Below are 27262 nucleotides of genomic sequence, written 5' to 3' on the forward strand. Positions count from 1 at the left end.
CGTAGGGGTGACAGCAATAAAAATGAAGAATTTGCTTGAAGAGATTATAGGCAGGATGCTTTACACTGCTTTGTTCCCTCTGGGAGATGAACAGTTTGCAGAAGAAGAATATTCGGTAAATCAGCAGATGTTGCACTCCACAAGCTCAGCAGGGAGTAATCCCTGGTTCACTGGCCCCAGTAATCCAGTTATCAGGAAACAGCGGAACCCTGAGCACACGGACACCTCTCCTGACACTGGACAGCGAAAGCAAGTTTATCCACCTCCGAGGAGGAGGTCTGCAAGAGGCTGCTACAAAGGAAAGTCCTACTGTGGCATGACAACAAACGTGACACCCTTGGTGAAAAGCCATGCTCTCTGGAAGATGATTCCCATCACCCTCACGTCCCCTGGGTGCTGGAGGTGCCTGGTGTAGAGGATGCTGCATGGGCTGACTGCCCTGGTGCAGCAGGTGTGCTCCTGCCCACCAAGATAACAGCTGTGCCAGCTTTGGCCAGACTCAGGATCTGCACATGGATGCAGCAGTGTCCTCTGGCTCTCATCGTCAAAGCTTCTCCCATGGAACCTCACAGGGGCTCAGGACCCCCTGTTGCACTAGATTTTCCAAAGTGGTCCATTTAGATAGGTAGAAAAAATTATCAGTGTCTTTCAAAAGACATCATCACACTGGCTGTTCGTGCTCTTTAAAATCCTCCCATAGCTGTGACTGTGGCAGCTGCAGCTGTGCAAGTGCCTTTGAAAAGCACGTCCTCATGTACTTTTCTCAATGCAAACTGCGTTTGTTTGAAACTCTGTCTCTGTTTCTGGGTGGAGAGCTCATAAGCAATGTAGGAGCCTCAATTCCATTATGTTTCATATAGATTTAACTGCTTTTGAAAATTTTACCCATCGAGCTTTTACAAATCTCCCCCATTGTGCACAATTAAGGAGTAAGAAGGTTGTCTCTTTGCAGCTGTCATTTGGAGGTTGGATAAAGGTTGGGAGATGAAAAGAAAAAAGCATCTATTGAAAGTATCTGTGGAATCTCTCATTGTCCAACAGAAAACCATTATCATGCAGGACCAGGCTTGTGAGACCTGCATTATTCTATTCACAACTCTGCCAACAGCTAGTTAAGTAACTTTGTGCTACAATTACTTCTTTTTTTTGCATACATGCAGGTTACTGCTATGATGAAATATGGGTATTGATGCTCACCTTCCTTTGGAGAGAGGATTGGGATCTTGAAATGAACACTACAGCAGAGGTGGATATGAGAATACAAATACCCAGACATTTTGCCTGCTAAGGGAAGATAAATGCTAGAGTGACATAATGAAAAAGGTACACCATTTATAATAAACAAAACCTCTCAAATGCAATTTATGACAAGACAAAAACATGTCTGGGAAACATCCTCAGCATTTTTCAGTTACTTCTGGGGAACATCTGCAGACTGGGCAATGGTGAATAAAACCTGTGTCCTTCATTTTGTCATCTTCCCTGAAACAGTCTATTTACATCTGACATAAATAATGAATGATTTTTATAATCTAAACTAAGTTTCAAGCATTAGAGGATCTGTTTTTGTTTGGTTTAGGTTCTGGGGTTTTTTCCCTCTTCTGCCTTTGTCTTTTCAGTTTGTCATTCTCTGTGCTCAAAAGAGTTTGTCCTAAACCTGAAGCCTGGGTTTGTCAAAACCAAAAATTAGAAAGCTGTAACTGTAGACTTGAAGTGCTTCCTGGAATAATCTATTGGCCTTGCAAAGTTGAAGGTGAAATGCATCCTCTCAGAGATCATGAGAGTCTCTTCCTTCACTGATGGACACCTGGGACATGGTGATGTGCCTACACTCACTTTGAAGGAAGTGGGATCAACAGCACCGTCTGCTGGAAGATAAGAAAGATTTCCAGCATCACTTCTCTTTTCTTCCTTTGCTCACCCCACATAGTTTGTCATGTAAAGGTAAGAAAGATTTCAGTGTAGGAGAGTTTAAATGGTGAAGAGTGGTGACTGAGTGATTCTGTTAGAAGATTTTTGGCAAACTGATCGCTTCAGTGTCCATCTGGAAGAATAAAAGCTCATGATGAGAGCTAGTGATGTTATATTTCTGAGTGATGGGTTTACAAATCCCAGAGTCAACAAGTCATTTGAATGGGAAGGGATACAAGAAGTCTCTAGTCCCATCGCCTACTCAGGGCAGGTCACTGTCAACTGCTGACCAGGCTGCTGGGCACAGGGGTTCATCAGGATTACACCAAGTGGCTGCTACCAATTCCAGAGGTGTCCTTTCCACTTCCTCTCAAAGCTCAGAAAGCAAAGAGGGAAGAAAGAGGGAAGGGGGAAGCATGTTTGTCTTTGTCATGCAGCCCCTATCACCAGACTCCCAAATGTGTTGGGGGAAGTTCTAGGAGAGGTGTCCCACCACACCGTGTGGCTGGGCTGCTTCAGTAGCTCCACAGTTCCTCTCTGTGCCTTTGGTACGTCCTGCTGTGTTAAACATGGCATTGCCTCCAAATGGCATCCATCCAACCTGGCAGCCTTGCACGGAGCTGGCCCTGACCCGCAGAACTGCCTGTGCGCCCTGATCAGACTGTGCACAGTAGCTCCACGTCCCCTGCTTCTAACAGTGGCAAACTCCAGCCTGTTTTTAAAAGCACGTTTCTGTCTGAAAGGCATACCAGAAAATTTGACTTCTCCTCTGTACCCTCAAGTTCCCAGCACAGCACTGTCATGGGTGTTTGGCTTGGAAAAAAACATAAGTAGCCCTACTTAAAGTTAAGGGTACACATAAGTCCCTTGTTGACTTAGAGTGAACAGCAGCAAAGCAGCTGAAAACACTGACCCAGGTCACAAGAATGAGGCAGAAAAACAGCTATTGAAGTCTCCTGCTCTGAATCCCACCCTGGGACATGGCTCCCAAACCCCAGGACATTTTCCAGATTGTGTCCTGAAATGCTTTTTTTATGCAGAAACCAGTGATCACACTTTAATGCCTGATTTGAATTGCCTCCCCCTTGACTTCAAAGTAACTCTAGCAGTTGCTAAAACATTCTTTTGCCTGCAAAAATGAGCAGTTGCAAGGGGAAATGTAAATTACAGCTTCATTTAATTCTGCAGGCTGGTTTCCAAATTAACTATATTTCTCTGCTGTTCAGAAAGTCCTTGTATATATTCATAAATAGCCTGTTATAAAGCAATAAGACATCAGTAATAGCTATATCTTAATTAAGTTCTAAGAAGGAGTTATTTCAGGCTCTTATAAGCCAAGCAACTTTCTCTCTGCTGTCTAAACATGTATTACCTATAGATGCCAGTATAGTGGGTATCTCATATACAGAAATGATCATGTTGAATGGCAAACTTCATGCCTTGGTGTTGTTACCTCCAAATCATAAAAATTAGCAAGAAATGTGCAGAGTTCAGGCTTCCCTGGTTAACTTCAGGCACACACAGCTAATATTCATTTGCCTCCCTTAACAAAAATGTTTATTTTATCTTAATTGGTTTTATTAATTTCTTTTGCTTGGAGGTCCGGGGAAGGTGAATTTGCCTTCATATCATCGATCTTTTTCATTGGAACAATTGAATACCCGAGTGTGAGGAAAATATGTGTGCTCTTACTTGAGAAGGTGGGATGGCTATTGGGATCTATTTGCAAAGTGACATTAATTGGGGGGAGTGGAGGGTATTTTATTTTTATGTTTGGTTGGTTTTTTGTTTGGGGGTTTGTTCTGGAGCTGTAAGTGAACAGACGTGTATTTTTTCACCTAAAGAGTTAAGGGGGGTGCTGCCCCCCCCACCCCGCGCAGCAGTGCCGGGAGCATCCAGCAGGCGGCCGGCGCTTCCCGGCGCTTCCCTGCGCTTCCCGGCGCTCCCGCCGCGCCGGGAGCAGCCCGCGCGCACCGTGGGAAGGAAGCAGCGAAAGGACTGACGTCCAGAAGATCCTGCCTATAGGATCCGAGTCGCCAGCCGAGCCTCGCTTTTCCCCTCACTTTAAATCCAGCTGGCGGGGGCAGGCACTGAAAGCGAGAGAGGCTGGCAATGCAGCGTGGCAGCAACTCCCGAAAGTTCGTGCTTTCTGTAACTCCTTGTTTCGGACTCGGAGCTGCTCGGCAGACCTGAAGCTGGGAGTTTAGCAAGCCCTGTTTTTGAAAATGCCTGCCACTTGCTGGTCTGTGAATTTGATAATTGGCCTTCCAGAGCTGAGGAATACACAACAGCAAGACAAGTCTTGGAGGGAAAAGCAAATTTCGGGGTTCAAACTACGCTAAAAGATGTTCTCCTTTCATCTTATGGAAACCGGACTGTGGAGCAAGCTGCAGGTGCTTTTCAGTTTGGTTATTATCAAGATGTCTCACAAAGTGATATGACTTCTAAGCTCTTCTGACTGCTTAAAGCCAGCAAGCAGCAGCAAAATTAAAGCGAGAAATTTATGTGAGGACTTTCAAAGAGGAAAGCTGTCTTCCGAGAAGAGGAAAGTAGGACAATGGCATCTGGAGAGTGCTTTCTGCTAGACCTAGAAACAGATAACTTCATTCTCTACAACTTCTCTGTCAACCAGAGTGCAAACTTCTCCCTCCTCAGCGACGACTGGTTCTACCCAGCGTTCCTCTATGCCATCCCCACAATCTATGGGATAATCATTTTGATAGGCCTTATTGGCAATATCACTTTGATTAAGATCTTCTGTACTGTTAAATCAATGAGAAATGTCCCTAATTTGTTCATCTCCAGTTTGGCTCTGGGAGACCTGCTGCTTCTAGTGACTTGTGTGCCCGTGGATGCCAGCAGGTACCTTGCTGACGAGTGGCTGTTCGGCAGAACTGGATGCAAACTTATCCCCTTCATACAGCTCACCTCTGTAGGGGTGTCAGTCTTTACTCTCACTGCTCTCTCAGCTGACAGGTAAGCTTGGCTGCTGTCACCTTGAAAAGAAGCCTGCATAATTATAACTCCACAAAATGCACGACTACAAATGTGTATTTTCAGGTAACAAGTCTATTTTTATTGTAATGAGGGAAAAAGAACCACCTCAGGTAATTTCTGGTGTTTGTTAGCACAGAACTTGAAGAGGATGCAGACTGAACACAGGAACTTTTTCTAGGCTAAAATAAATGTTTGTGCAATTTAGCTAATAGTCTACATTAATTCAAATAGAAACGAGCAGATCAAGCTAAAGACCAGAGAGAGAAAGTGCTGTTAATGAAGCTCTGCTAAAAGGTAGCATGTTCATATTTGCCAAAAAGATAATTGATCCGTATTTCATCAAATGTGAAGGCATTGGAGCAGCAATTTAAAGTGCAGTGAAAATCAATTCTTTCTAGCGGTTTGCTTCCTTAAGGCTAATTATAGGTGAGGCAATATTTCATAAAATATTTTTCAAATATTAAAATGAGGATACCAGGAATCTTAGTTTGTGATAGCCGGTGTATTTCCCTTCATTAAACTGTTTGCCCCTTTTCCAGTCAAAACTGGTCTGTGCTGTTGTTTCAGAAACTTCATCTTCCAATAATGTTTGATAAAAAATAATGTGCAGTAAATATACTATTTTAGAATATGTTAAAACAACTTTGACTTTAACAAATTATATGCTTCTAATAAGCCAGCCCTATTTTCGATTTCTGTGAGGCTTTGAAAACTATCTCAGAGCATTCAGATTTAAATTGAAAAGGCATTTCCATTTGAAGGTTATTTGAAAGAATGGAGCCTACCTTTCTGGAAAGGTTGTAAGTATCAGGCATTGGCTTTTATGGAAACTCTTATGTACATCAGAAAAGACAGGATATTTTACTTCTAATTTGGGTACTTAAGAAAGAGATTAAGGAGCACATTGTCACCATGCCAAAGTGACACCAAATAACTGAGTGAAAAATTGTTTCAGTTTTGTTTTGCTCAAAAAAGACCTGGGGACTGCATCCTTGTTCACAAGTAAGTGAAACTAGGTTTACTTTGAGTAGTCCCTTGCATGCTACTCTGTGTCTGTCTTCCTAACCTGCTTGAAAACATCAGACTATATTTTTCAGATTTCAGTGTGATTTATGCACATATTTCAATATACTGTATGCAATCTCAAAGAAAGCAGATGACTCCTTAGAGTTTCAGAAACAGAACAGTCAATATGTTTGTCAACTCCATGTTGGGATACGTATAAAAATAGCACTGCTTGTCCCAATAGCAGATGGCAAACAGACCTATATGTAGATAAAAGTCTTAAAGCAATGTGCTCGAAAAGTGTTGGGAAAATAGGAAAACTGCACAAACTCCCTAGTAAAGGACCACCTACACTTTTTCCTGAGTTTGATGTGGTGGCTGGATCCCACCTGACTACTCTGAAGAAAATATTAGGAAAACAAGAAGTATTTCTCCAGGAAATTCATCTTTCCATTTTTAAGGGGTGTAAGAAAAGGAAAAATGGATTGTAAAGAAGATTATGTTATAGAGAGATTGTTGCTATCTGATCACGTGCCACATAAGATAAACGTTGCAAATGCTTTTACTGAGTAACACATCAATAGCACTTTTTGCCTGAAGTGAAAGAACAGAACAGAAAACAGCAGCTGTGCCAAGCTTGGGCTTTGGTGACTTTAAATTCTGAACTTCAGCTTTATCTGAAACCTGTTAACCATCATGCTTTACTGGTTATCAAATATTACCACACTTTTCAATATTCTGATTTCCAAGGGATCATTTTACCCTCTTCTAATGTATCTGTGATCCACTGCAGAAGGAGATAATAATGAAACTTTTAACTTTGTGAGATCTATGAATCTAAACCGCTGTGCATTGAAACACAATTGTCCTTTATCTGTTAGATTTGCTGAAGTTTCTGTTTTGGTAAGTTAACAGCAGTGCTGGGATAATTTTGTTAGAAAATAATAGTCTGTATTTTGTCAGCTCACAGCCCATTAGCCTATTTTCTTAAAATTGTCACTGTGAACTGCAGACCCCAGTATTAATCATGTCAGAATCACTTGGAAAATAGCCATAAAATGTAAGGGGAAAACTTCCAAGATGTCAGTTGAATGTGACCACCATGGTGATGCCTGTCTGGGACTGTGGAGGGTCTGTCAGCCCAACACTCTGCTGTAGCCCCATCTCCGTAGGGAGATGCAGAGCCTGACATGTGAGATGGTTTCATAGGCAACCATTTCTGAGGACAGACGTGACATTGCACAAATGTCACCTGCAGAAGAAAGGGGTGTGGTGGTGAGAGCGGGTAGCATGAGGTCTCAGTAGTCCAGCAGGTAACAGTGCTCAGGCACAGCTCATCTCACTTGGCTTTTGCTGTCTGAGGTGAGAAGCCATTCCAAGATAGTCAGCAAGGTGTCCTAGTCCATGGGAAGAGATGCCTCCAAAAGAGACAGGATAAATCACTACATCAAGATACCTATCTCGCTCCTTGGATATAGAGGAAGCCTTGCTGTTTAGCACAGATTACATGCCTGTATTTGAGCTGGCTAATGCACAGGGATGTGAACCCTACCTGAGATACTCATATGAGGCATGTGAACATCCCTGTTCTCATGAATTGAAGCCATAGACCATGGGAAAGGAAAAAATCTTCTAAACCATCTGCTGTGAATAGCATCACATGGCACTGTATCCAAAGAAAGTGGGACTTGTCAATGTACTACAGAACTTTTGTCCATAATTCATCTTCTGCAAAAAATTATAATAAAACCCTCTTGATTCCAGTGTCCTTCTACTGACAAAAGTAAGTGGGGACAACTGCTGGCATCACTGAAGGTATCATTGTGATGCCTAGAGAGACCTGGCATAGCAGGGGTCAGAAATCTGCTGCGTAAAGAAAAGCGTTGGAGTGGGATACAAGAGGGTCATTTCCAGAGACACAAGATGAAAGGCGGGGTGTAGGTGTGATGGGCAGATAGAGCATGTGAGAGTGGTGAAACACTTCTATGCTGCATGTTTATGACAACGGTACAAATCGTCTCAGCTGCTTTGGATCATCTTCTGGGAATGAGGGGCCCAGTTTTAATAGGTTTTTGCACATCCCATATAATGGATGCAAGAGTGTACCTTCCTGAGGTATACTTTTATTCTTTCCATTTCCACTTTCTCCTGTGTTAGGAGTCTATCATCTGCCAGTGACTGCACTCTGCTAAGTGCCAGCCTCCAGCACAGAGCACCAAAAGCTGCTCAGTGGTTTGACCTGCCGAGACCGAGGGGTTCTCTAGAGGATTGACTATTCACTTGCAAAGTTCTTGAGGAGAAATAGAGGGACAAACTGCTGATCTCAGCTTTTGTGCAGTGGGAGCCTCCCAGCCTGCAAGTGCTCAGTGTACAAATGGACACAGAAGAGCACACCTGCACAGGTTTAAGCAGGAAGGGCCTAGCCAAAGGGTGCTTAGTTTGGCTCTGTGTACAATCAGAAATAAAAGGTAAATTATTTCAGACAGTATGCAAGAAAGGGCAAAAAAGAGTTAACAATATTAGAAATGTATTTCCCGTGGTACCACTCCTCTGGCTGCACAGTGCTTGCATCTGTCTGACTGCTTTTGCAGGGGCAGTGGGAGCTGTCAGGTGATACCTGTTTTCCTGGGAGCGTGTCAAATTTGCAGAGCAGCCAGGAGAAGGTTAAGGCATGTGGTGTGCTTACAGCCACCTTCCATGAGTGATAAGGCGCCACGGCTGAGTATACAAGAGCAAAGAAGCAAGTGTTCCATGTGTGTGCATGCTGTTTGTGTGTTTTAGAAAGACTGTAAATTACGTTGGCAGGGAAAGGACATTTGTCTGCCCTGCTGCTCTGCACTGTTGAAGCAGTGGGTTTCTTCAGCTGCTGCTCAGCTCATCCCAGAAAAAAGGAAATTTGAGTTCGCCCATCGGCTTGCCCTCCTCCTCCTCAGTACAAGGATAAGGGATACAGAGGCACTTGTATACAGAGGCACTTGTGAGAGCTGTGACACCTGGGCTTCTAGCCTAGGCAGGAAGGCCAAGACTGGCTCAACAAGGGACAAGAAATTGAGGAAAATCTTTGCACAGAAAAGCAGACCACTTAATTGCCTATGTCATGGGAGATGTCTTTATTTAATTGACTTTCTCCCATGACTGACAGAATTTATTCATTTGCATTTGAATTACCCAGGCTGTCAAGCATTGATCATAGTTCCCCACTGTTTCACTGACATTGTAAAAAATCGAAATGCCTCGGTGCTCATGCAGTGAAACCTTCCTGAGGTAATGCCGTTTTTACAAGCACACAGCAGAGTAGGTGTTAAGTGTAGTTGGAGTTTACAAGCAGCGTCTTTAAGTACCTTGGATTATCTGGATTTTAGTACTGGAAAACTGCAGCAATGCCTGCCAGCCAGAGGTGCCTGTTGTCCCGTGGTGGGAGTGACAGTGTAGTGAGACACATGGAGTGACATTACGTGTGAGATTAGGTTGCTTACCTTGGTAAGACCAGCTGCAGACAGCCGGAATTGCAGTCATATGGGAGACCTGAAATGAGGATGTTAGCTTTAGAAATGTTGACCTCAGTGCTTTGGGTGCAGAGATGGTTTCAGGGATACTGTAGCACTTCCAGCTGTGCTGAGTCCCTTGGAATGCGTCACAGACATGACTTTTGATGTTCCTCTGAACTCATGTGACAGTTTGTTTATCTAAGAAATAAAACCCTCAAACAACCCCCTCTCCAAAACAAACAAACAAAAAAAAACCAAACCAAACCAAAACAAAAAAGCAGTGGTGGAAGGAAAGAAGCAAATCCAGAATTTCTAGAAATACACTTTTAAACATGCAAAAGTCTTTGTTTAGTGGACTCATGTCTTCTGTGATTTAGATGTCTCCAGCCCTTACTATTAATACTACGTGCAAAACCAGAGGAGGAATAATATCTACATGTCAGTTCATTTATTTTATTTTACAATCACTGGATTATGTCTCCACAGGAGGACTAGGGGAAGTATGCCACTCTAAAATAAAAGCTATGGAAAGCCAAACTGGATTACAAAGTAACACTTTTTAAAAAAAATACGATCAGTTGTAAAGTGTCAGGTCCGTGGTGGTTATGAATTTATTCTGGGCAGTATAGCCATGGCATTCATGAAATTCTTTCAGGTCACTGAGGCACTATTTTGGCAGTTTACTAGTGCTGTAATTTACTGTGCAGCCCCAGGAAGGTTTGAGGGGGTGGCGGAGAAAGCTGCTCTCTGAACTACAAAGACAGCCTCTAATCCACTCAGTGCAAGTCAGCAGAATGATACCCCACGTGTAGATTTTGGATCCACTGATGTGATCTCAGCCAGGAACGTCAGTCCTTCCAAGCCGGGGAAGAAAACTGGAGGGACTTTGGGCCCCAGCCCAAAGCCTTCCCTTACACTGAAGCACTGGGCAGCCCCATCTCAACGCTCACTGCTGGCACAGTGTCCCTGCTGCTGCTCTTCACAGGGCACATGCAGAGTGACATACCCGTATCTCTTTCAGCTGATGTACAAGAGTCTTAGATCCTCATTGCTGGCCACTGTGTCGATATAACGCAAACACTCTTAGCACCCTTTCCTCAGCCCCTGAATCCATCTGCACCAAGAGCAACAGATCAAACAGCACAAACTTTCTGAATATCTTGATTAACCAGAGCAGATGGCCAAAACACAATAGATGCACTTCTATAACCAGGAAGATTAGAGCTTCCATTTATAGCAGTGGGACTAGTGCGCAAATCCGAGGTTAGAGTCAGTGCTAATGTGCTGGAGACTGTCAATATTTAAGCAATCAAAAGGAAGAAAAGTTAGATTACCTATTGTTTACATTTCAGTAAAACCTAAAACCCCCAATCAGTTGTCATGGTCTCATGGTACGAAGTGCTGTACACACTGTTAATAAGGAGAGCAACTGGCCACGGAGAATTTGCCAGCTGCATGTCCCAGCAGTGGGTTGAGACGTCAGCGTTGCTGCAGGGAGGTGAGCTTACAGTGGTCCCATCAGTTCGTGTGTTACTTACCTGATGTTCAGATGTGGACAACAGTCTGTCTGAGAAGAGTAGAAGGCGGTTGAGCTGAAAAAGGAGAAGCAGGCACAACCTGTCCTGTATATGCAATGAAACATCCAGTAACTGCTTTGCTCACAGACAGTCCCTGTTTTTCTTTATTTTTGAAAGAGACTTCTCTGCTAGCCCTATGGAGTCCCCTCACTTTTTTCTCAGCAGTTTGACACCCTGGTGCCCACCTTAGCCCATACCATCTGGGACACCTTGGGCCACAAGCTCCTACCTGAGCTCCTGCCTGTAGCAGGCTCTTCAGTCCCCCACACATTGTCCACTGTGTAGGGCCTCCGGCAGAGCAAGGCCTTCCAATATCCAGAAGACCAGCCTGTGCCCTGGGGCAGAAAAAAAGGACTTGGGCCTCTTGCAGTGCTGAGACACCAGAAGGCAGCAAGCCAACTCCTATGCTGTAGAGAAAGGCAGAAAGCTGGAGATCCCTTGCAGAAAACTCTCCTCCTGATGCCAGGCTAGTGATCAGTTTAACTGGACTGCCGAAGACTGTGGAGTATCAAAGGGAGAACCATTGTCAGGGCTTTGCCCATCCTGTCCTCACTTGCCCTCTGGCTACGGTCAGTCTCTGCAGCTCTATGGGAAGGCAGGACAGAAAACAGTACCATGACACCCTGAGAGAAAGAAACGTTTCTTCACACCTTCAGACAGCCCTGAAGCGTGAGATTTAGATGTGGACAGTCAAATGCCCTGGGAGAACCAGAGATGCGGGCGCCAGACTAGGAGCTACTGCGGAGTTCAGCAGTATTTCTTGCCCACACCTGTGCACAGAGGCTACTGAGTATCTGATAGGATTTGGATTATAACAGATCTTTTAATGACACTGGGTTACGTTCTAAATATTCAGACTCACATACCACCCTGCCCCTCTCTTGTGTGTGTGTCACTGTTATCCTCTCTGCTTAGTACTTACGCCATATTTCAAATCGAAATTTGTTTGACCTTTAACCACTGCATAATAGTCCAATTCACAGCATAGCTGAAAGGTTGAGAGAGTTAGGGTTGTTCAGTTTGGAGAAGAGAAGGTTCTGGGGAGACCTTATTGCAGTTTTTCAGTACACTAAGGGGTTTATAAGAAAAACAGAGAGGGACTTTTTACCAAGACCTGTAATGACAGGACAAGGGGCAATGGTTTTAAACTGAAAGACGGTAGGTTTAGGTTGGACATAAGAAAGAAATTTTTTTATGATGAGGGTGGTGAGGCACTGGAACAGGTTGCTCAGGGAACGGGTGAATGCCTCATCCCTGGAAGTGTTCAAGGCCAGATTGGGTGGGGCTTTGAGTGACCTGATTTCGTTGAAGATGTCCCTGCTCATTGCAGGGGTGTTGGGCTATTTGGCCCTTTAAAGATCCCCTCCTTACCAAGCTGTTCTATGGCTCCATGATAAGAGCAGTCAAGGATAGCACTAGATTGTTCAGCCCCAACATGCTGCTGAAAGTTCATGTAGTGGTGATGATCTCTTATGACACTTACGTTCCTGAAGCCACAGAAAGGACTTAAACATCACATAACTGGCTTGACTGTATATTGGATTACACTGGAATGATGGGAATCCCACAGGATATCTCATTCTGTCATGTGCAGGAGAGACGCACTAATGCTTTCTCTTGGTTTCCTCTTTCCTTGAAAGGGCTCTAATTTTTTTGCATCACCTGCTCACTTGGGTCCTATTTATACTATTTTACACCTGGCTGAGTTAGACTGTGGTCATTTACCCCAGTGACTCTACAATAATTTTAGTCTAGTCATCCACTGTGTCATCTGCAAACTTTCCCAGCAAAGCTTTATAGCCTGCTCAAGGCAGCTGCTGATATGCACAATAAATAACACTGCATCTAGAGCAGCTTCACAGGACCCAGGCTAGAAATGGCCCCACACACTGCTGCCTTCTTGCCAGCATGTTTGATGTGCTGCTAGGGAGGTTGTGGGGCTCGGGGTCCTACCCTGGAACAGCTTCACCCCTCCACACTCCCCCCCTGGTCCAGGACTCTGAATTTTAACCCTTGCCCTGTGGGAGTGGGGCAAGGATTGCATGGATAGGAGAGGGAGGACCACAGGTACCCAGGCACACACATGTGCATATCTACATGCATGGTCACTCATGCCAACATGCCCATGGCAAGCTGTACCTCCCTTGTACACCAGCATGGCCCACAGCCTATTTACATCACCTATCACATTGTGACAAGAGATAAAAACCCCCTGAAATCTGCTGTGCCTTAAACAAGACAGCCTTATGTTAATTATCATGTTAGTAGGATTAACCTCTCTATTATTCTACCTACGACAGGCCTTGGGCAACCCAAGTACTTGCAGTTGTCTTGGTCACACCTTCCCACTTTTCTGAACTTCACAGCTTTGAAGCCAGTTCTCCATTTCTGGGGAAATCACCACTTTTTCGAGATTTGTAAAAAAATTAACACCAGTTGTTCCTCAGGCAGTTCCTTTAGTACTCCTAGGGGTAAATTATTCAGGCCTGCTGGTGTGAAACTGGTTTGTGTTAGCAGATGTCGGCTCACATCTTCCTTATTACATCTGACAAGTTTTCTGCTATGGCTGTAGTACTACACACATAGTATAGAATCACATAAATCTCCCACACATTTGATCTTAAAGACAAATATCTGATCATTGCTCATCACTTTATCTCATCCTTGTTCATATATTCACCATTTATGTGTATGCCTGACTTACTGATTATTTTTTTTTGTTCCTGATGTATTTTAAAATGCACATTCGTCTGAATGTGACCTTTGATAATTTGTTGGCTCCTCCAGCTTCTCTTATCAGTCACCAACATTTTAAAACTCCAATATTTGCTGTCATTTACTTTTGCTTTTCCCCCCATCTGTTGCATATTGATTTTTTTAATTACTTCTGTGAGGTTTTAGAATGACTCCTCAATTTCTCTTATTCAGGGCAGCTTTTTGCCCTGTAGAGTTTTTTCATGGCAAGGTGGGAGACACCAGGGAGCAGGCTGGGGGTCAGCTACTAGTGTATAGTTAGTGTTGTCGCTTTTATGTTTGTATTCTCAGTCAGCTGATTTGACAGCTCCTTTTAACTTCAAGAAATCCCCTTCTCTAAAGTTCACAGAATCATAATGAGGTTTGGGTTGAAAGGGACCTTAAAGATTATCTACTTCCAAGCCCTCTGGTGTGGGCAGGGACACCTTCCACTAGACCAGGTTGCTCAAAGCCTCATCCAACCTGGTCTTGGTTTATATATATATATATATTCTCTTTCCACAAAATTAAGATAAGCACACCACAGCTGCTATAGCTTATGGAAGTGCTAGTTTTTAGGTCAATGGTGTATTCTTCTTTGTGAGAACAAGGAGCAGTATTGATTTATTGTACATCACAGGCAGAACCTTTGGGGTTGAGAAACTGCCATTTTTAGAAACTCTAATGAATGTCTGCAACTGGCTCTGTGGGATGTTCAGCCATTATGCCACCTGTTTAGGTTAGTCAGTGATGTTGTATTTGTGTACCAAAGGTGGTGCTTTCAGGAGAAATACAGCAGATTATCTAGTAAAATGAGCAGTCCATGTCTGAGGCACCTGTTTTCATTGTCCTGGTAAGAGTTCAGTCCTCAGGCATGCAGACCCTCTGATCCCAGCTTGTTGACATGCCTGGAGACTTGGACTGAGACAGCAAAGCCTTGGATGGAAAGCATCAGTGGGGCCTACTCCTCTGCGTGCCTGGTGACCCGGGTGCCAGCACCAGTTCTCCCAGCTCCACTCCAGATACACAACATGTTACCAACCCCAGCACCAGCAAGCTGCTCCACCAGCACGTGTTTGTGGTGCCAGGTGGCGTGAACATACATATCCCTCTGGCTGAGTGTTTTGAGCACGTAGAAACATGTACCCTGCTGAGTTGGTGCTGGGGAGCTGGGACATTGGCTGTGGGGGGGAGCTCGCTGTTTTTCAAGTTAAAGGATGTTTATAAATGAATGGGTCCCAGCCCTCCTTCTGACATCAGGTCTCACATTTGTTTGCAAGGACTGCAACAAGCTGCAAAGCTGGCCCCATTGAAATCTTTGACTTGGAATCAGATGAAGATCATCTACTGGTAATAAATACCCTGGGTGCAGTGGGGGTCTTTCTGATGAGAAAAGCATCATCTGTGGGACTCACACTATTTCCTCTAGTAACCTTTACTACCATTGTTTTTCATATATATAGTTAATTTATGAAATATTTTATGCTCTGGATGGTCATGATTGAGAATAGCACATTCATTATGAGATGATTACTGTTTAAATTCTCCTTCCCCAAAATGTAGTGCAGTTCAATGGTCTCTAAAACACTCTGCCTCAATTCTGAATTTAGTTATTCCTGGACTGAAATTCCCATTTGTCCAGATTCCAGGATAATGTAGCAGTATGCAGGTATACAGACTGAATTTTGAACACATGCTTCAGAAAGTGAGAACTATGCCACTTCCGTCAATGCCTCCTTTTTCTTTTCATTTAAATGTTACATTAATAAAAAGAGAAAGTAGGCAGTACCTGCCAATGTATCTAAGACTTGCCCATTAGAGATGTCTTTGTGCCCATATGCAATTTACTGAAGATTTTAATAACAGATGTTCACTCAAGAATCATGCATAATAATGATAACTAAGTGTGCAGAAAGCAGATAGACCCAGAATAGATTGTCGGAGTGTGTTGATGGGTTAGACAGTCTAGCAATTTTGTGGATTTATTGAATTGTCTTCAGAGCTATAAATATTCATAACATTCATGGTGGAAACAATAAAGAAAGTTTGTGGCATCTCATTTGTCATAAATTTCTTCAGATATTTAATAAGACTTGCTTTCCAAGTGGAGTTTCACACTCAACAGGGCTCCATGTGCTTCATTTATGTAGTTTTTCCGTAGCATCAACTTTGTTGCCTTAGGCTTTTTTGCATGGTGATTGAGCCAGTCCTTCATATTATGTGGGCAAAACAATAATGTGATACTAGTAGAACATAATTAGAAAATCTTAATGAGAGGATTTTTGTTCAGTCTATTGTCGGGCCAGGACCAGATCAATGTACGGCGCATTAAGCTTACAAATGGGAACAGATGACTGAGGATTAGAGGGACTGTAAATTGCACAGCTTTTCTCCCAGTTTTGGTTACAAGTGGGAACAGAAGAAGTGTGGGGATGTGCTGACTGAGAGGCAGTTCTTTCATCATTACCGCAGGAAGTTGTGGCAATTTCAGGAGCTCGTTTTCTAGAGCTGGGAAGAACTCAGCATTTTCACTTCTCAGCAATTTACATGGCTGGTTTTTTTAGGACATCAGTCCATTCCAACTAATCCCTGCTTTTTTATTTAAATTTGAGATTCACATTAGCCCAACTTCTCAAAATAGAACTCAGTTTAAACAGATTCAAAACTTTACAAGTGGATTTCTCACTTTGGAGATAAAGCAGAAAGTGGCAGTATGGCACATCTTTCTGCCAGCCTGATGCAGTCTAAACAGTGGGACAAGTAATGAAGCAAGGACAGGCAAGGCTTCTGAAATTCTGTTTGAACAGTTCTTAACACACTTGGTTTTTTTAAATCATTATACAAATTCAGGACCAGGGCCCAGGATCTTTTTATGTAAACAGTGTAGGACATAGTAGCAGATGATACTATTTGGAAGAAACTTTCTTTGTCACTTAAGGAGTGAAACTTTATTTGTCACTCCTGCAAATTCATTTGGGAGGGGCAGGGTCCTTTTCCTCTGTAGAAAGGATGGGGGAGGCTTTTTTTTTCTCTTCTTATATTTCTTGCAAGCATGAGGTTAAGCTGCAAGAAGATGGACATGCTTGGAAGGACTGTGATAGAAAAGAGCAGTACTCTGTGGCAGAGTCTCTTTTAGCTGTTTTCTCTGCTACACTCCCACTGCTGAAGAAAGTAAAGAAGCAAGAGTTATGAAAGCAACTTAGTGCCTCCTTTTAAGTCAGATTCAATCAATGAAAGGGAGGTAATGGCAGGCACATAGCACTATACAAGCTGTGCTGTCATATTCGGTCACCAGGAATATCTCTGACAGCCACTGACCTCTGTGACCAGCCACCTTCTCTGCCATGAGGGAGGAATGTTCCTTTCCCACTGCCGTCATAAAAGAGGAAAGCAAGATGAGGCTGCCTATAGAAGCAGCTTCTCCACACAGCATAAAGTTACTTCCCTAAAAACACAAACCCCAGACATTTAGACATATGGAGCGAAGTTAATTTAAATCCAAGGGAAACATCTGATTTTCCTCCCATGCTTTAGTTATTTTAATTTAATTTTTGTGGCTGTTGTAGCAGGCATAAATAAGTGGATGAAGGTGACAGGAAAAAGCCATGAGGGAAGAACTGAGGCTGCAGTGTTACAGATAAGGTCCTTTCTTCCCTAGAGAGTAAAATTTCAGCCCTGCATGTCCATATGCTTAGAAACATATAGGCATAATGGCTTTGCAGGCAGAATCTGTTTATGCTTCAGCTGATATGTATTTTCTTGGCTCAGCTGAGGAGCACAAGGATGGATAAAGTATTTTGTGCCAGCAGAGAAACTGCTCCTAGGAAATTTTTACATCTGTTTGGGGCCTTATTTTGATCTGTGTCTTTGGAGAGTATACCTGGAACTGTCTTTTCCATGGTAAAGCTACTTCTGTGCTTATATTTGAAGCTGCAGCTTTGGGGCTAAGTACACGGTATTAACAGATGTTTGCATAGTCCAAGTTTTAGAGTACATTAGGTGATGATATCATTAGTTATATTATTATTAACACAAGGATAATGACATAGTTTTCTATTTGCCTGTCATATTAACCTCAGTGTAAAAAGTATTTACCACAGAAAGACCTTTGGTGTGCCACATTTTAGTGGTTTATGGTCATTTCAGTAGTTTCAGTTCTGAGAAACAATTACTCAATAAGTACGATAGAGATCCTAAGAGATGTATATAAGACATTTCCAAGGATTCAGTGGACATGCACATGCTCTGTGAGATCTTACCAATTCACAGTGAATTTTGAGGATTAGTTTAGGAAGTGATCAGGCATTCTGGGTTGAAGCAACCCTCTCACCAGCTTCCTCTTGGAGGCCTGGAGATTGACCTGGGACAGCACCAGAGCGGTGACTGTGGCTGGTGTAGGAGAGGATTTCCCTGCAGGGTGCATCATGGTGCCTCAGGAACTGCAGTTATGTTAAGTGCACTTAAGAGTGCCCCACGTGTAATTTCTTTTTGTGGGCTCCTTTGAACAAGACTGAGAGGCATGGAGATGATTGGCATCCATCCTGGCCCAAAGGCAGCTGCAGTGCATGCAGCAGGTTGCTGCTTCACAAGCACAGGGGGAACAGAGAAATTCAAAGACTGGGCAGTAGTAAAGGTCAGCATCTCTTTCATATTTCTGATCAGATCATCAACCCGTCATTTTCATCTGGGCTGTTTGACAACTGGAGAGAGATTGGAGTTGGCATGAATTCTTGACTATCTCTTTTTATTCAGCTGAATCTTCAGAAGGCATATTTTTATGAATCCTACCTCTGGTTTATAATCTTTTTCAAAAATTTCTTTAAAAGCGGATACAGAAAGGAGTTCAGCTGAAAAAAAATAAATATATTAAACGATAATGAGAGGCTGAATGTGAGGTGATAAATCCAGGGCCATGTCCAGATTTACTGCAGACAAGTTGAACATGTGACACGTACTGCCTGAGCCAATGTTACTATATGGGTTAAAAATAATGCTGTGATAAGACCTTTGCACGAAAGCTTGCTTGACTGGCCATGTAGGTCCGTGGCTCCACTGAGGTGTATAGGCATATTCATCAATGTCCCCTTCAAAGTGGATAGAAATATTCACATGCTGGATGTTAAATGTGGTAAAGTTATGTGCTATGTGCCTCAGGCTAACTCATTGAAAAAGAAATTGCAGAGGACAAAGCTGTGGAGAGCTTGAATTTTTATTTGACATACAGACTGGAAATATATGTGCTGAAAAGCAGAATGAGCTGCTGCTCAAATCCAGTCTACCTTGATGAAGTTCTTAAGAAATGTCAAATAAATTATAAAACTTGAGGTTGACCCTGCCAGGAAGGTGGTGCAGGAAAGTAAAGGAATGAAGGCATTTCTGAGCCCCACTCAGAAACCAACCAGGAGCTGCAGCTTTTTCACCCCCTGAACACTGACCAGAGGAAAACCTCCTAGTGGTGTCTTAGCCCAAGCACCAGCCGAGGGGTCCAATTCCTCATGTGTAGCCCCCACCCTCTGTGCCCTTACTGCAGACAGTAGCTGCTGTCCAGAACCTAAGCTGGCAGGGGAGGGTGAATTGTAGCTGAGACACGAGCTGAGGAGGGACCCATTGATGCATCAGCAAGGTGACTGGAAATGGAGACTCCCACCAGATCAATACTGATCAATCAAGCTTTAATACTCAGAGACTAATGGAGATTACTGAAGATTTCTGAATAAGTTAAGCCACCATCAAAGAAGTCATGTAGATAGTCAGCAGAATAATTTGATTTCATTGTCAGGCTATGAAGATAATATCTCCCTGTGTTTCTGCACCTGAGAATGTACATCTTCAAGACCTATTTTCTAGCTTTGTTTCTTCTGTTTTATCTTTCTGTTCTTTCACCCTCATGCTTTAAGTGTACACTGAAGCAAAACCTCTGTCAGATCTTCTCCTTAATCAGCTGTAGGAGACGTTAAAAATAAACTAAACATCTGGTTGTCCTAGTTAGAACATCTGGGACCAGCTCATCACTGTGGGTGTAACCCAAAACTGTGTATTCTATAGTCTTCCATGCAATTTCCCAGAAATTGTTATCAATAGACCATTACAGCAGCTGCCCAGAGCACACCTGACCTCTCAGGCTATAAACTGGGTGTTAAGAGGCCTGTGAGATAGGAGGATGCTCCTGTCCTCATCCCCATTGTGGAACTCCCTGCCCTGAGGGAGGTACTGGGCATTCCTGCCTGAACCTGAGGATATATAATCTTGGGGTCTGGAGACTTCTGGTACCACTCGTGGGATCGAGAGAAGGCCTAGAACTAGACTGAGACCACCACTCTCCACCAAACTGCAACCACCACTCTCGACCGGACTGCAATCACCACCCTTGACCAGACTGCAACAGCACTCTCACCAACGGGTTTTCCCTCTCCTTTTACTTTGGACTCAGTGGGCCCAAAGAATACCACTGTTCATGCCCCAGGGTGCTGGGTTATGCATTTGGGTTTTGTGGGTTAAAACCAGTTGCTTGTCTGTATAATTGTATTTATTGTATTATTTTTATTAAATTGTTATTCTGACTCTTTTGAGTTGGGTTCATTTTCCCCTGCCAGTTTACCTTTAAACCAGCACACTAGTAATCAGTGCCAGCATTCCTAGCCATTTCTAATTATGTTCTCTCAAAATTACATTGTTTGTAAATGCCATCTCTAATTAAAATATACTAATAACTTGAAACGGATTCATTTTCTGGCTCCCCCTACTCTGGTAGTGTTAATAAAAGTTAAACAGAGTTTCTCTTTCTCTGTATTCTTTAACTTATTCATGTTCCTGGAAATTAATGCTGTAAAATACTGTCTCAGCTGGCTATATTTTATAAGAAAATCCCGGAAATAATCATGCTAACATGCTATGTTGATACTCATACAATAAGCATCTGCAGAAAAACCTTTGCATTAACTAAATTTAATACTTTGGTATATTATTAATTTCCTTCTGCATTTCTCTTCCTTAAGGTTTAGTGAATATTTTCAGTTAGCTAGTGTTTCTGTCAATAATCTATATCTGGTCAGTTAGACTGTAAATCAAGCTATTTCACCAACACTGTTTTAGTTAATCTACCTTCTGTTCTATTACTGCAATAGCTGTAGCATCATATTTGTTCCATGATTTTCTTGACCTGAGATTATGATCTGGTGCTGGAAGGTTGTGCTTTGTAGTATGACGCCACTTAATCCCCAGTTTTAGAGTGCAAGTTAAAGAGGTGTTAAGCAAGCCTTAAAAATACTGTGTCTGGCCACTGCAGCTGCATAGCTGGATTAAAGGGGAGCTGTAGAGCTTGGAGAATAAGTGGTTAAACAGCAAACTGTTGAGCAAAGTGTCTGTAGTACATGAAAGAAAAAATCATCTACACAAGACATCTGTATGAAGGAACATCTGCAAATGACAAAATGTCCAGATACAGTCTTTATAAAAATAAGTATAAATAAATGGAAATATGTATGTAATTATGTTTACATGTATATACATGCATCTATCGATATAAATATGTTTATGTATATAAAATATACTCAGAGATATGTAGACACAATCATACCTACATAGAGGGAAAGAGTAGGTGGGCTGAGCAGGATATTGCATATAATCAGACGCTGAATTCATGCTTATCCTGCAAATGAAGCAATTACCCAGCTAAAACAGTGTGGGACTGATAAACTCCTCCTTCAAATGTTTAGCCTTAGATAATGCAAACTGTAGTAAGCAGGGAATCATGAAGTGTCCCCAGAGCATGGGTTTTGGCTGACCAAGGGGGTACCAAATGCACCTCAGGCAGTGTGAGGTAGATCCTGGCAGAAATATCCTACAGTTTGTAACTGGTATGATGATGATGACCCTAAATACTAATTTAGGAAACCTGTAGATATTCCTTCCTAATTATCTTTTTTTTTTTCCTACCATGTTTCTTAAATGCATATGTGAGTTGTGGTTTACTTGGAGCATGAACTCCTGTCAGAGCAGGGCTCCGGCGTATATGAAGCTCTGATGTTTTCCATTCTTCTCATTACACACATCAACTTCAAATAAGTTTGATTCTATGATTTTCTTGGATTCTAAAGTACAATTTTCTGAAAGGCTGAAATAATGAAAGACAAAATTTCAAATCAGAAATGTCTTCTACATATCTAGCATAGCAAGCAATAATTTTTTTTTCTGCAAGAAACTCAGTTAGTAGTTCTGGCTACTTAATCTGAGTGCATTGAGTTAGGGACAACTCTTGCCAGCTGCACCACCAAATAGCAATTAAAACACGCAATATGCTCTTTGTAGCTTGGCTAAAAATAAGCTGTGGCTTGCAGGAGGCCAGCACACTCACAGCTTGAAACGTGTGGCAGAATCTCAACCCAGTTTCCTTCAATACTATTCTGTGAAAGCTGCTGTACGCTTTTGAAGAGAAGTCTATGATTGCACTTCCTGTCTTAATGCTATTTGGACACATATTAATGTCATTAATATTAATTTACATGTTAATGTCAGGCAGCGCTGTGCTTTGTTGGGTCGATTGCAAATTAAATGAACTCATAATCAATACACGTGAAACTGAATGGACCCATGACAGGTGGCTCTGGTTTAAAATGAGAAATCTATTGAAAGTATTGAAATTTAAAACGTCAGAAAAGAAATCAGTCTTCAGTAAAGGAGGCTTTCATTTGTGTTTTTATTTCTGAATGAAAGGGAAAAGCAGCAATACAATGCCTGAAAGTTGAGGTCAATAAACTATTTCCTTTTATTTTGTTTTTTTAGGTATAAAGCTATAGTAAGACCAATGGAGATCCAAGCATCCCATGCACTGATGAAGATCTGTGTGAGAGCTGCTATAATCTGGATTGTATCCATGTTGCTTGCCATCCCTGAAGCAGTGTTTTCAGATCTGCACCCTTTCCATGACAAAGGGACTAATAAAACCTTCATCAGCTGTGCTCCTTACCCTCATTCAGATGGGCTGCATCCCAAAATTCATTCAATGGCATCATTTCTCATATTTTATATCATTCCCCTAACTGTAATTTCAGTATATTATTATTTTATTGCTAAGAATTTGATCCGGAGTGCTTACAACATCCCCGTGGAAGGAAATGTGCATGTGAGGAAACAGGTAGAGATTTGACTTTCTTCAAAAATCCACATTCTCTTTGAATCTGGGAGGAAAGATGGAATACAGAGAAATTTATACTGGAACAGACTGCATTTGTTGTGCTAATTTTAATAGATTACTTGGGGTAAAAGAATTAAAATGGTTGAAAGAAGCCATGACATAGGGCTAAACAGTTAAAGCATCACCTCCTATTTCTAAGTTCAGAGACTTTGGCAGAGTGGTTACCATGGCAAGCATAGCAGGAGACCCATGCCAAAGCCTGGAAAGGTGTTGACTGGTATGCAGGGAAAGAGGCAGAGCTGGATACAGTGTTTAGAGATTGAATCAGAGGGGTGACATGGGAGAAAATCAAAACCTCTGAAAGTTGTTTTGTCAGAGAGAGGACCTTGGATAAAGCCTTGCCTGTTTCTAAACAGCTTATTGACCTTGACATATTTATCTTATTTGTCTCACCTCTTCCTTTCAACTGAGGTGTGCTTCAACCTCAGCTAAACTGACACAAGCTGTTCTTCAGCTGAACAATTGTCCACACAATTGCACCCAGCTGACACCTCCACCTTAGGCTGACCCAACACAATCATGTCACATAGCTTTCAGGTGCTATGGTGAAGCAGTGGGCCTGGAAAGACTTGGTTTTTTTGCCCGTCAAATAAGGTGCAATCTCTGAAATGCTTGTCCTATTCCCCTTCTGAATGTGCGTAAATCTTTCTCCCCTGCAGGCCATTTCTCTGCTGATCGGATGGCTGTTTTGATTAGTGACAATAATTGAGCAGTAAAAGCAGCCCTTTCACCCTTTGGTTTTGGGGAGAGAGCTCTAAAGAAAGCAAAAGGCCAGGCTGCAGTCTAGCACCCTCAGTCCATCATTCCTGTCCTGCAGTGCATTCAAGAGCTATAGGTCTCCATCTGAGATAACTGGTATCGATTTCTTTATTGCACTGCTTCCTTTCTTTATAGTGCAGATGTGGCCTCAATAGCCCTATATCAAATTAAGCATACATTTAAAAAGAATATATGGTTTGGCCAAGGAGAGCCCTTTCTCAAAGGATTTAATTTTCAGCCCGTTCTCTGGGGACATTATCACCTGGTACATGTCAATCCTCCCTAAGCTCAATGGCTGATTTTCGGTCAGTGCCATTAAAAGGGCACCAAATAAAGTCAAAATTGGCTTGTCAAGTCTCTCGTGCCTGCTTCCTGCTTGCAGCTGCCCTAAGGAAAGATCAGCCTGTGTAAGATGCTCAGTTTCTGATTTACCTGTGCAGCTTGGAAGGGGAGGTAGGATAGCAAAGTGTCCCCGGAGTCTGGCCAGGCGCTGCAGCTGCACTAGGGCAGGAGCAAGGGCAGTGCGGCTGGGGCTATACGGCAGTTTCAGGTCATCCAGGTCCTACTTAAATACAGGGAGTGGGATGCAACAAATTCCCTAGGAGTACCTGTAAAGAGTTGCAGGGATTGCCAGAGAGGAGGACATTACTAAGCCCTAAAAAGTCAGCAGTGTTATACTTTCCAATCCTGCAAACTCTGGCTGTGCAACCTCTCCCAGAGAGCAGTACATTTCTGAGCAGCTCTGTCTGTCCTCTCCTTTTGGGCAACCTCCATCATGGCTTTTGTGTTCATTAGGAAGAGAGATCACAGAATCAACTAGGTTGGAAAAGACCTCTGAGATCATCTAGTCCAACCTATGACCTCCCACCACCTTGTCAACTAGACCATGGCACTCAGTGCCAAATCCAGTCTTTCCTTAAACACCTCCAGGGATTCCACCACCTCCCTGGGCTGCCCATTCCAATGCCCAGTCATTCTTTCTGTGTAGAACTTCTTCCTTAATGTCCAACCTGAACTTCCCCTGGCACAGCTTAAGACCATGCCCTCTTGTCCTATTGCTGATTGCCTGGGAAAAGAGACTGACCCCCCCTGGCTACAATCTCCTTTCAGGTAGTTGTAGAGAGTGATGAGGTCTCCCCGAGCCTCCTCTTCTCCAGGCTAAAAACCCCAGCTCCCCCAACCACTTCTCTGTGCTCCAGACCCTTCACCAGCCTCATTGCCCTTCTTTGGCCTAGTGTGCAGCACTTGTGGACAAAAGACAAGGTATGGTTTACCTCAGCTCCCCTCGGTTGAGCAATACCTTTGGGTTGACTCCAAGCATGTAGAAGTAAGTAAAACAAAAGTGTGTCCTGTGTGCATGAAGGTTGTACTGCGTGTTAGCTGGCTTTGTAAAAGCACCTTTCCCTGACGAAGTTCAAATTGTGCTCAGAGGTGTTCATTCATCTGTTCACCACCTGTATCTGTCTTCTCCTGGTGGCTCCAGTGCTTTCAGCTGAAGGATCCACCTTGCCACTGCCTCGGTGTTTCCCCAAGTACAGAATATCCTTTCTCTGTTTCTCCATCTCCTTCAGACTCTGAGTGCTGCACTTGATCTCAAAGGGCTGTAAGCTGTTGACAGCACTTTTGTGTACATATACCACATGGCCCCATGGCAGAATGTCCTGCATCTGGGCTCTGTGAAAAATCCCAGACTCCTACCCGATAATTAATTATAATAATAATACTACTAATAAAGTAATATATTAAAATTGCATATGATTGTATATATTATATGTGGATAACTAATGCAAATGTCCACACTTTTGTTGCCTGATCTGGGATTTTGCAAACTGACAAGTCAATGGAATTTTTTCTCTAAACAGGAAAGACTACTTCTTATGTAATAAATTTTCAGAATTATTTGGTTTTGAGGGAAGGGAGTTGAGGAGAGTTCTTGACTCTGTTCACCTGCAGTCCAGATTTCCCTGCTCTGGACATCCCACCTGCCATGGGCTAGCCTCAAACCTGCAGTGCTGGTAAAAATTGTCAGCTACTGGTCTGAGCTAGGAATAGCAGCTAATCTGCATCTCTCTTTCTTCTTCCAGATTGAATCCCGTAAGCGTCTGGCCAAGACCGTACTGGTCTTTGTGTGCCTCTTTGCCTTCTGCTGGCTTCCCACTCACATCGTCTACTTGTACCGGTCCTACCACTACTCCGAGGTGGACACCTCCGTGCTGCATTTCATTGCCAGCATCTGTGCCCGGATCCTGGCCTTCACTAACTCTTGTGTCAACCCATTTGCTCTCTACCTGCTCAGCAAGAGCTTTCGGAAACAGTTCAACAACCAACTGCCCTGCTGCAGAGCTCGCCTCCTAATCCGGTCCCAGAGCATGGCCAGGAGCACCACACGAATGACCTCCCTCAAGAGTACCAACCATTCCCTGGCCACCTTCAGCCTTATCAATGGCAACCATCTTTGCCACGAGGGCTATGTCTAAAGGGCACAGTCAGGCACCACCATATCATGTACTTAGCACAGTAGCTTGACTTTGTTCCAGGGGGGGCAGTGAGTAGCACACACACGAAGGCACACATGGATGCAAGGAGGTCTGATGTGCTCAGAGAACTCAGAGAAGCTTGAGACATCTAACATTTCATCTTGGACTGAGATTGAAGTATCCAACATTTCACCCTGGACTGAGGCATCATCAGAGCATCAGATCATTGAGCACGAGCCCATGCGAGCTCCCTGGGAAGTGCTGCAAGAAGTTGCTTCAAGACCTGCTGCTTCTACTGAGAGCAGAATGAGCACCTTAAGATCAAATATTGTTTGGCTCTGCAGAATCTTCATCACTTTCTGCTCAATCCCAAACTCATGCAGATTTACAGCAGTGACAAAGACCATATCAGGTGCACACAATTTGTCAGAACACTTTCATTCATCAGTTCATGGTAAAATATATTTTGGCATAGAAATAAATCCATTTAAATAAGGTAAATACTTTTACAAAGGAGTTCACTGCAGGTCATTTACAGACTTTTCAAGTATTTATTAATGTTCTGAGTACAGTATTAATTCATGGTATAAAACGTATCAACAGTTTACTGGGGCATGTCAGTGGCCCCATCTGAAATTAATAGTATCTTGCACCACATCAGTGTGAAAGCAGTAACATGAATAAATGTGAGTTGGAATATGTTTAAAGTTTTCAAATGTGTGAGCTGTTACCATGTTGTGGAGGAGACAACAGGGTGATTTCCAAGCATTACTGTTTTGCTATTTCTGTCTTCAAGGTGTGAGATAGTGAGTGTTTCATCACCTAAGGGGTACCACAAAACTTTAGTTGGGTTTGTTTAACGGTGGGCAATAACAGAAAATCAAGTACAGCTATTTTTCATGTAGCAGTGCTATGTAAAACACTCTTTCAGTAAAAGCTATCAGCAATGCAAGGTCTGATCTCCAACCCATATTTTTTTCCTTCTATCTTCACAAAATTCTGTGGAGACAGAGTGCCAAAACTGGCTAACAGGTTGGAGAATCAGGTCTTCTGTAATGTTCACCCCAGAACAGTTCCTGTGCCAGGTACCATCTATTCTGGAAACAGGAGCACAGTGTCCTG

At 42.9% G+C, this 27262-nt stretch overlaps 1 protein-coding gene across 1 annotated transcript; it reads left to right on the forward strand.

Moving 5' to 3' along the window:
- The first annotated feature begins 3872 nt into the window (after window positions 1–3872).
- On the forward strand, window positions 3873–26847 carry GRPR (gastrin releasing peptide receptor). Its single transcript, XM_064646678.1, has 3 exons — window positions 3873–4887; window positions 22493–22844; window positions 25748–26847. Exons 1-3 carry the CDS (start codon window positions 4469–4471, stop codon window positions 26138–26140), a joined length of 1164 nt encoding a protein of 387 aa, XP_064502748.1. The 5' UTR covers window positions 3873–4468; the 3' UTR covers window positions 26141–26847.
- Window positions 26848–27262: the final 415 nt, after the last annotated feature.

Source organism: Pseudopipra pipra, chromosome 2, assembly GCF_036250125.1.
Source record: "Pseudopipra pipra isolate bDixPip1 chromosome 2, bDixPip1.hap1, whole genome shotgun sequence".
NCBI lineage: Eukaryota > Metazoa > Chordata > Aves > Passeriformes > Pipridae > Pseudopipra > Pseudopipra pipra.

Coding starts and splice junctions, on each gene's coding strand:
- GRPR (XM_064646678.1), top strand. CDS start 4,469: ATGGCATCTGGAGAGTGCTTTCTGCTAGACCTAGAAACAGATAACTTC. Junction 4,888..22,492: donor ACTGCTCTCTCAGCTGACAG/GTAAGCTTGGCT, acceptor TTGTTTTTTTAG/GTATAAAGCTATAGTAAGAC. Junction 22,845..25,747: donor ATGTGCATGTGAGGAAACAG/GTAGAGATTTGA, acceptor TTCTTCTTCCAG/ATTGAATCCCGTAAGCGTCT.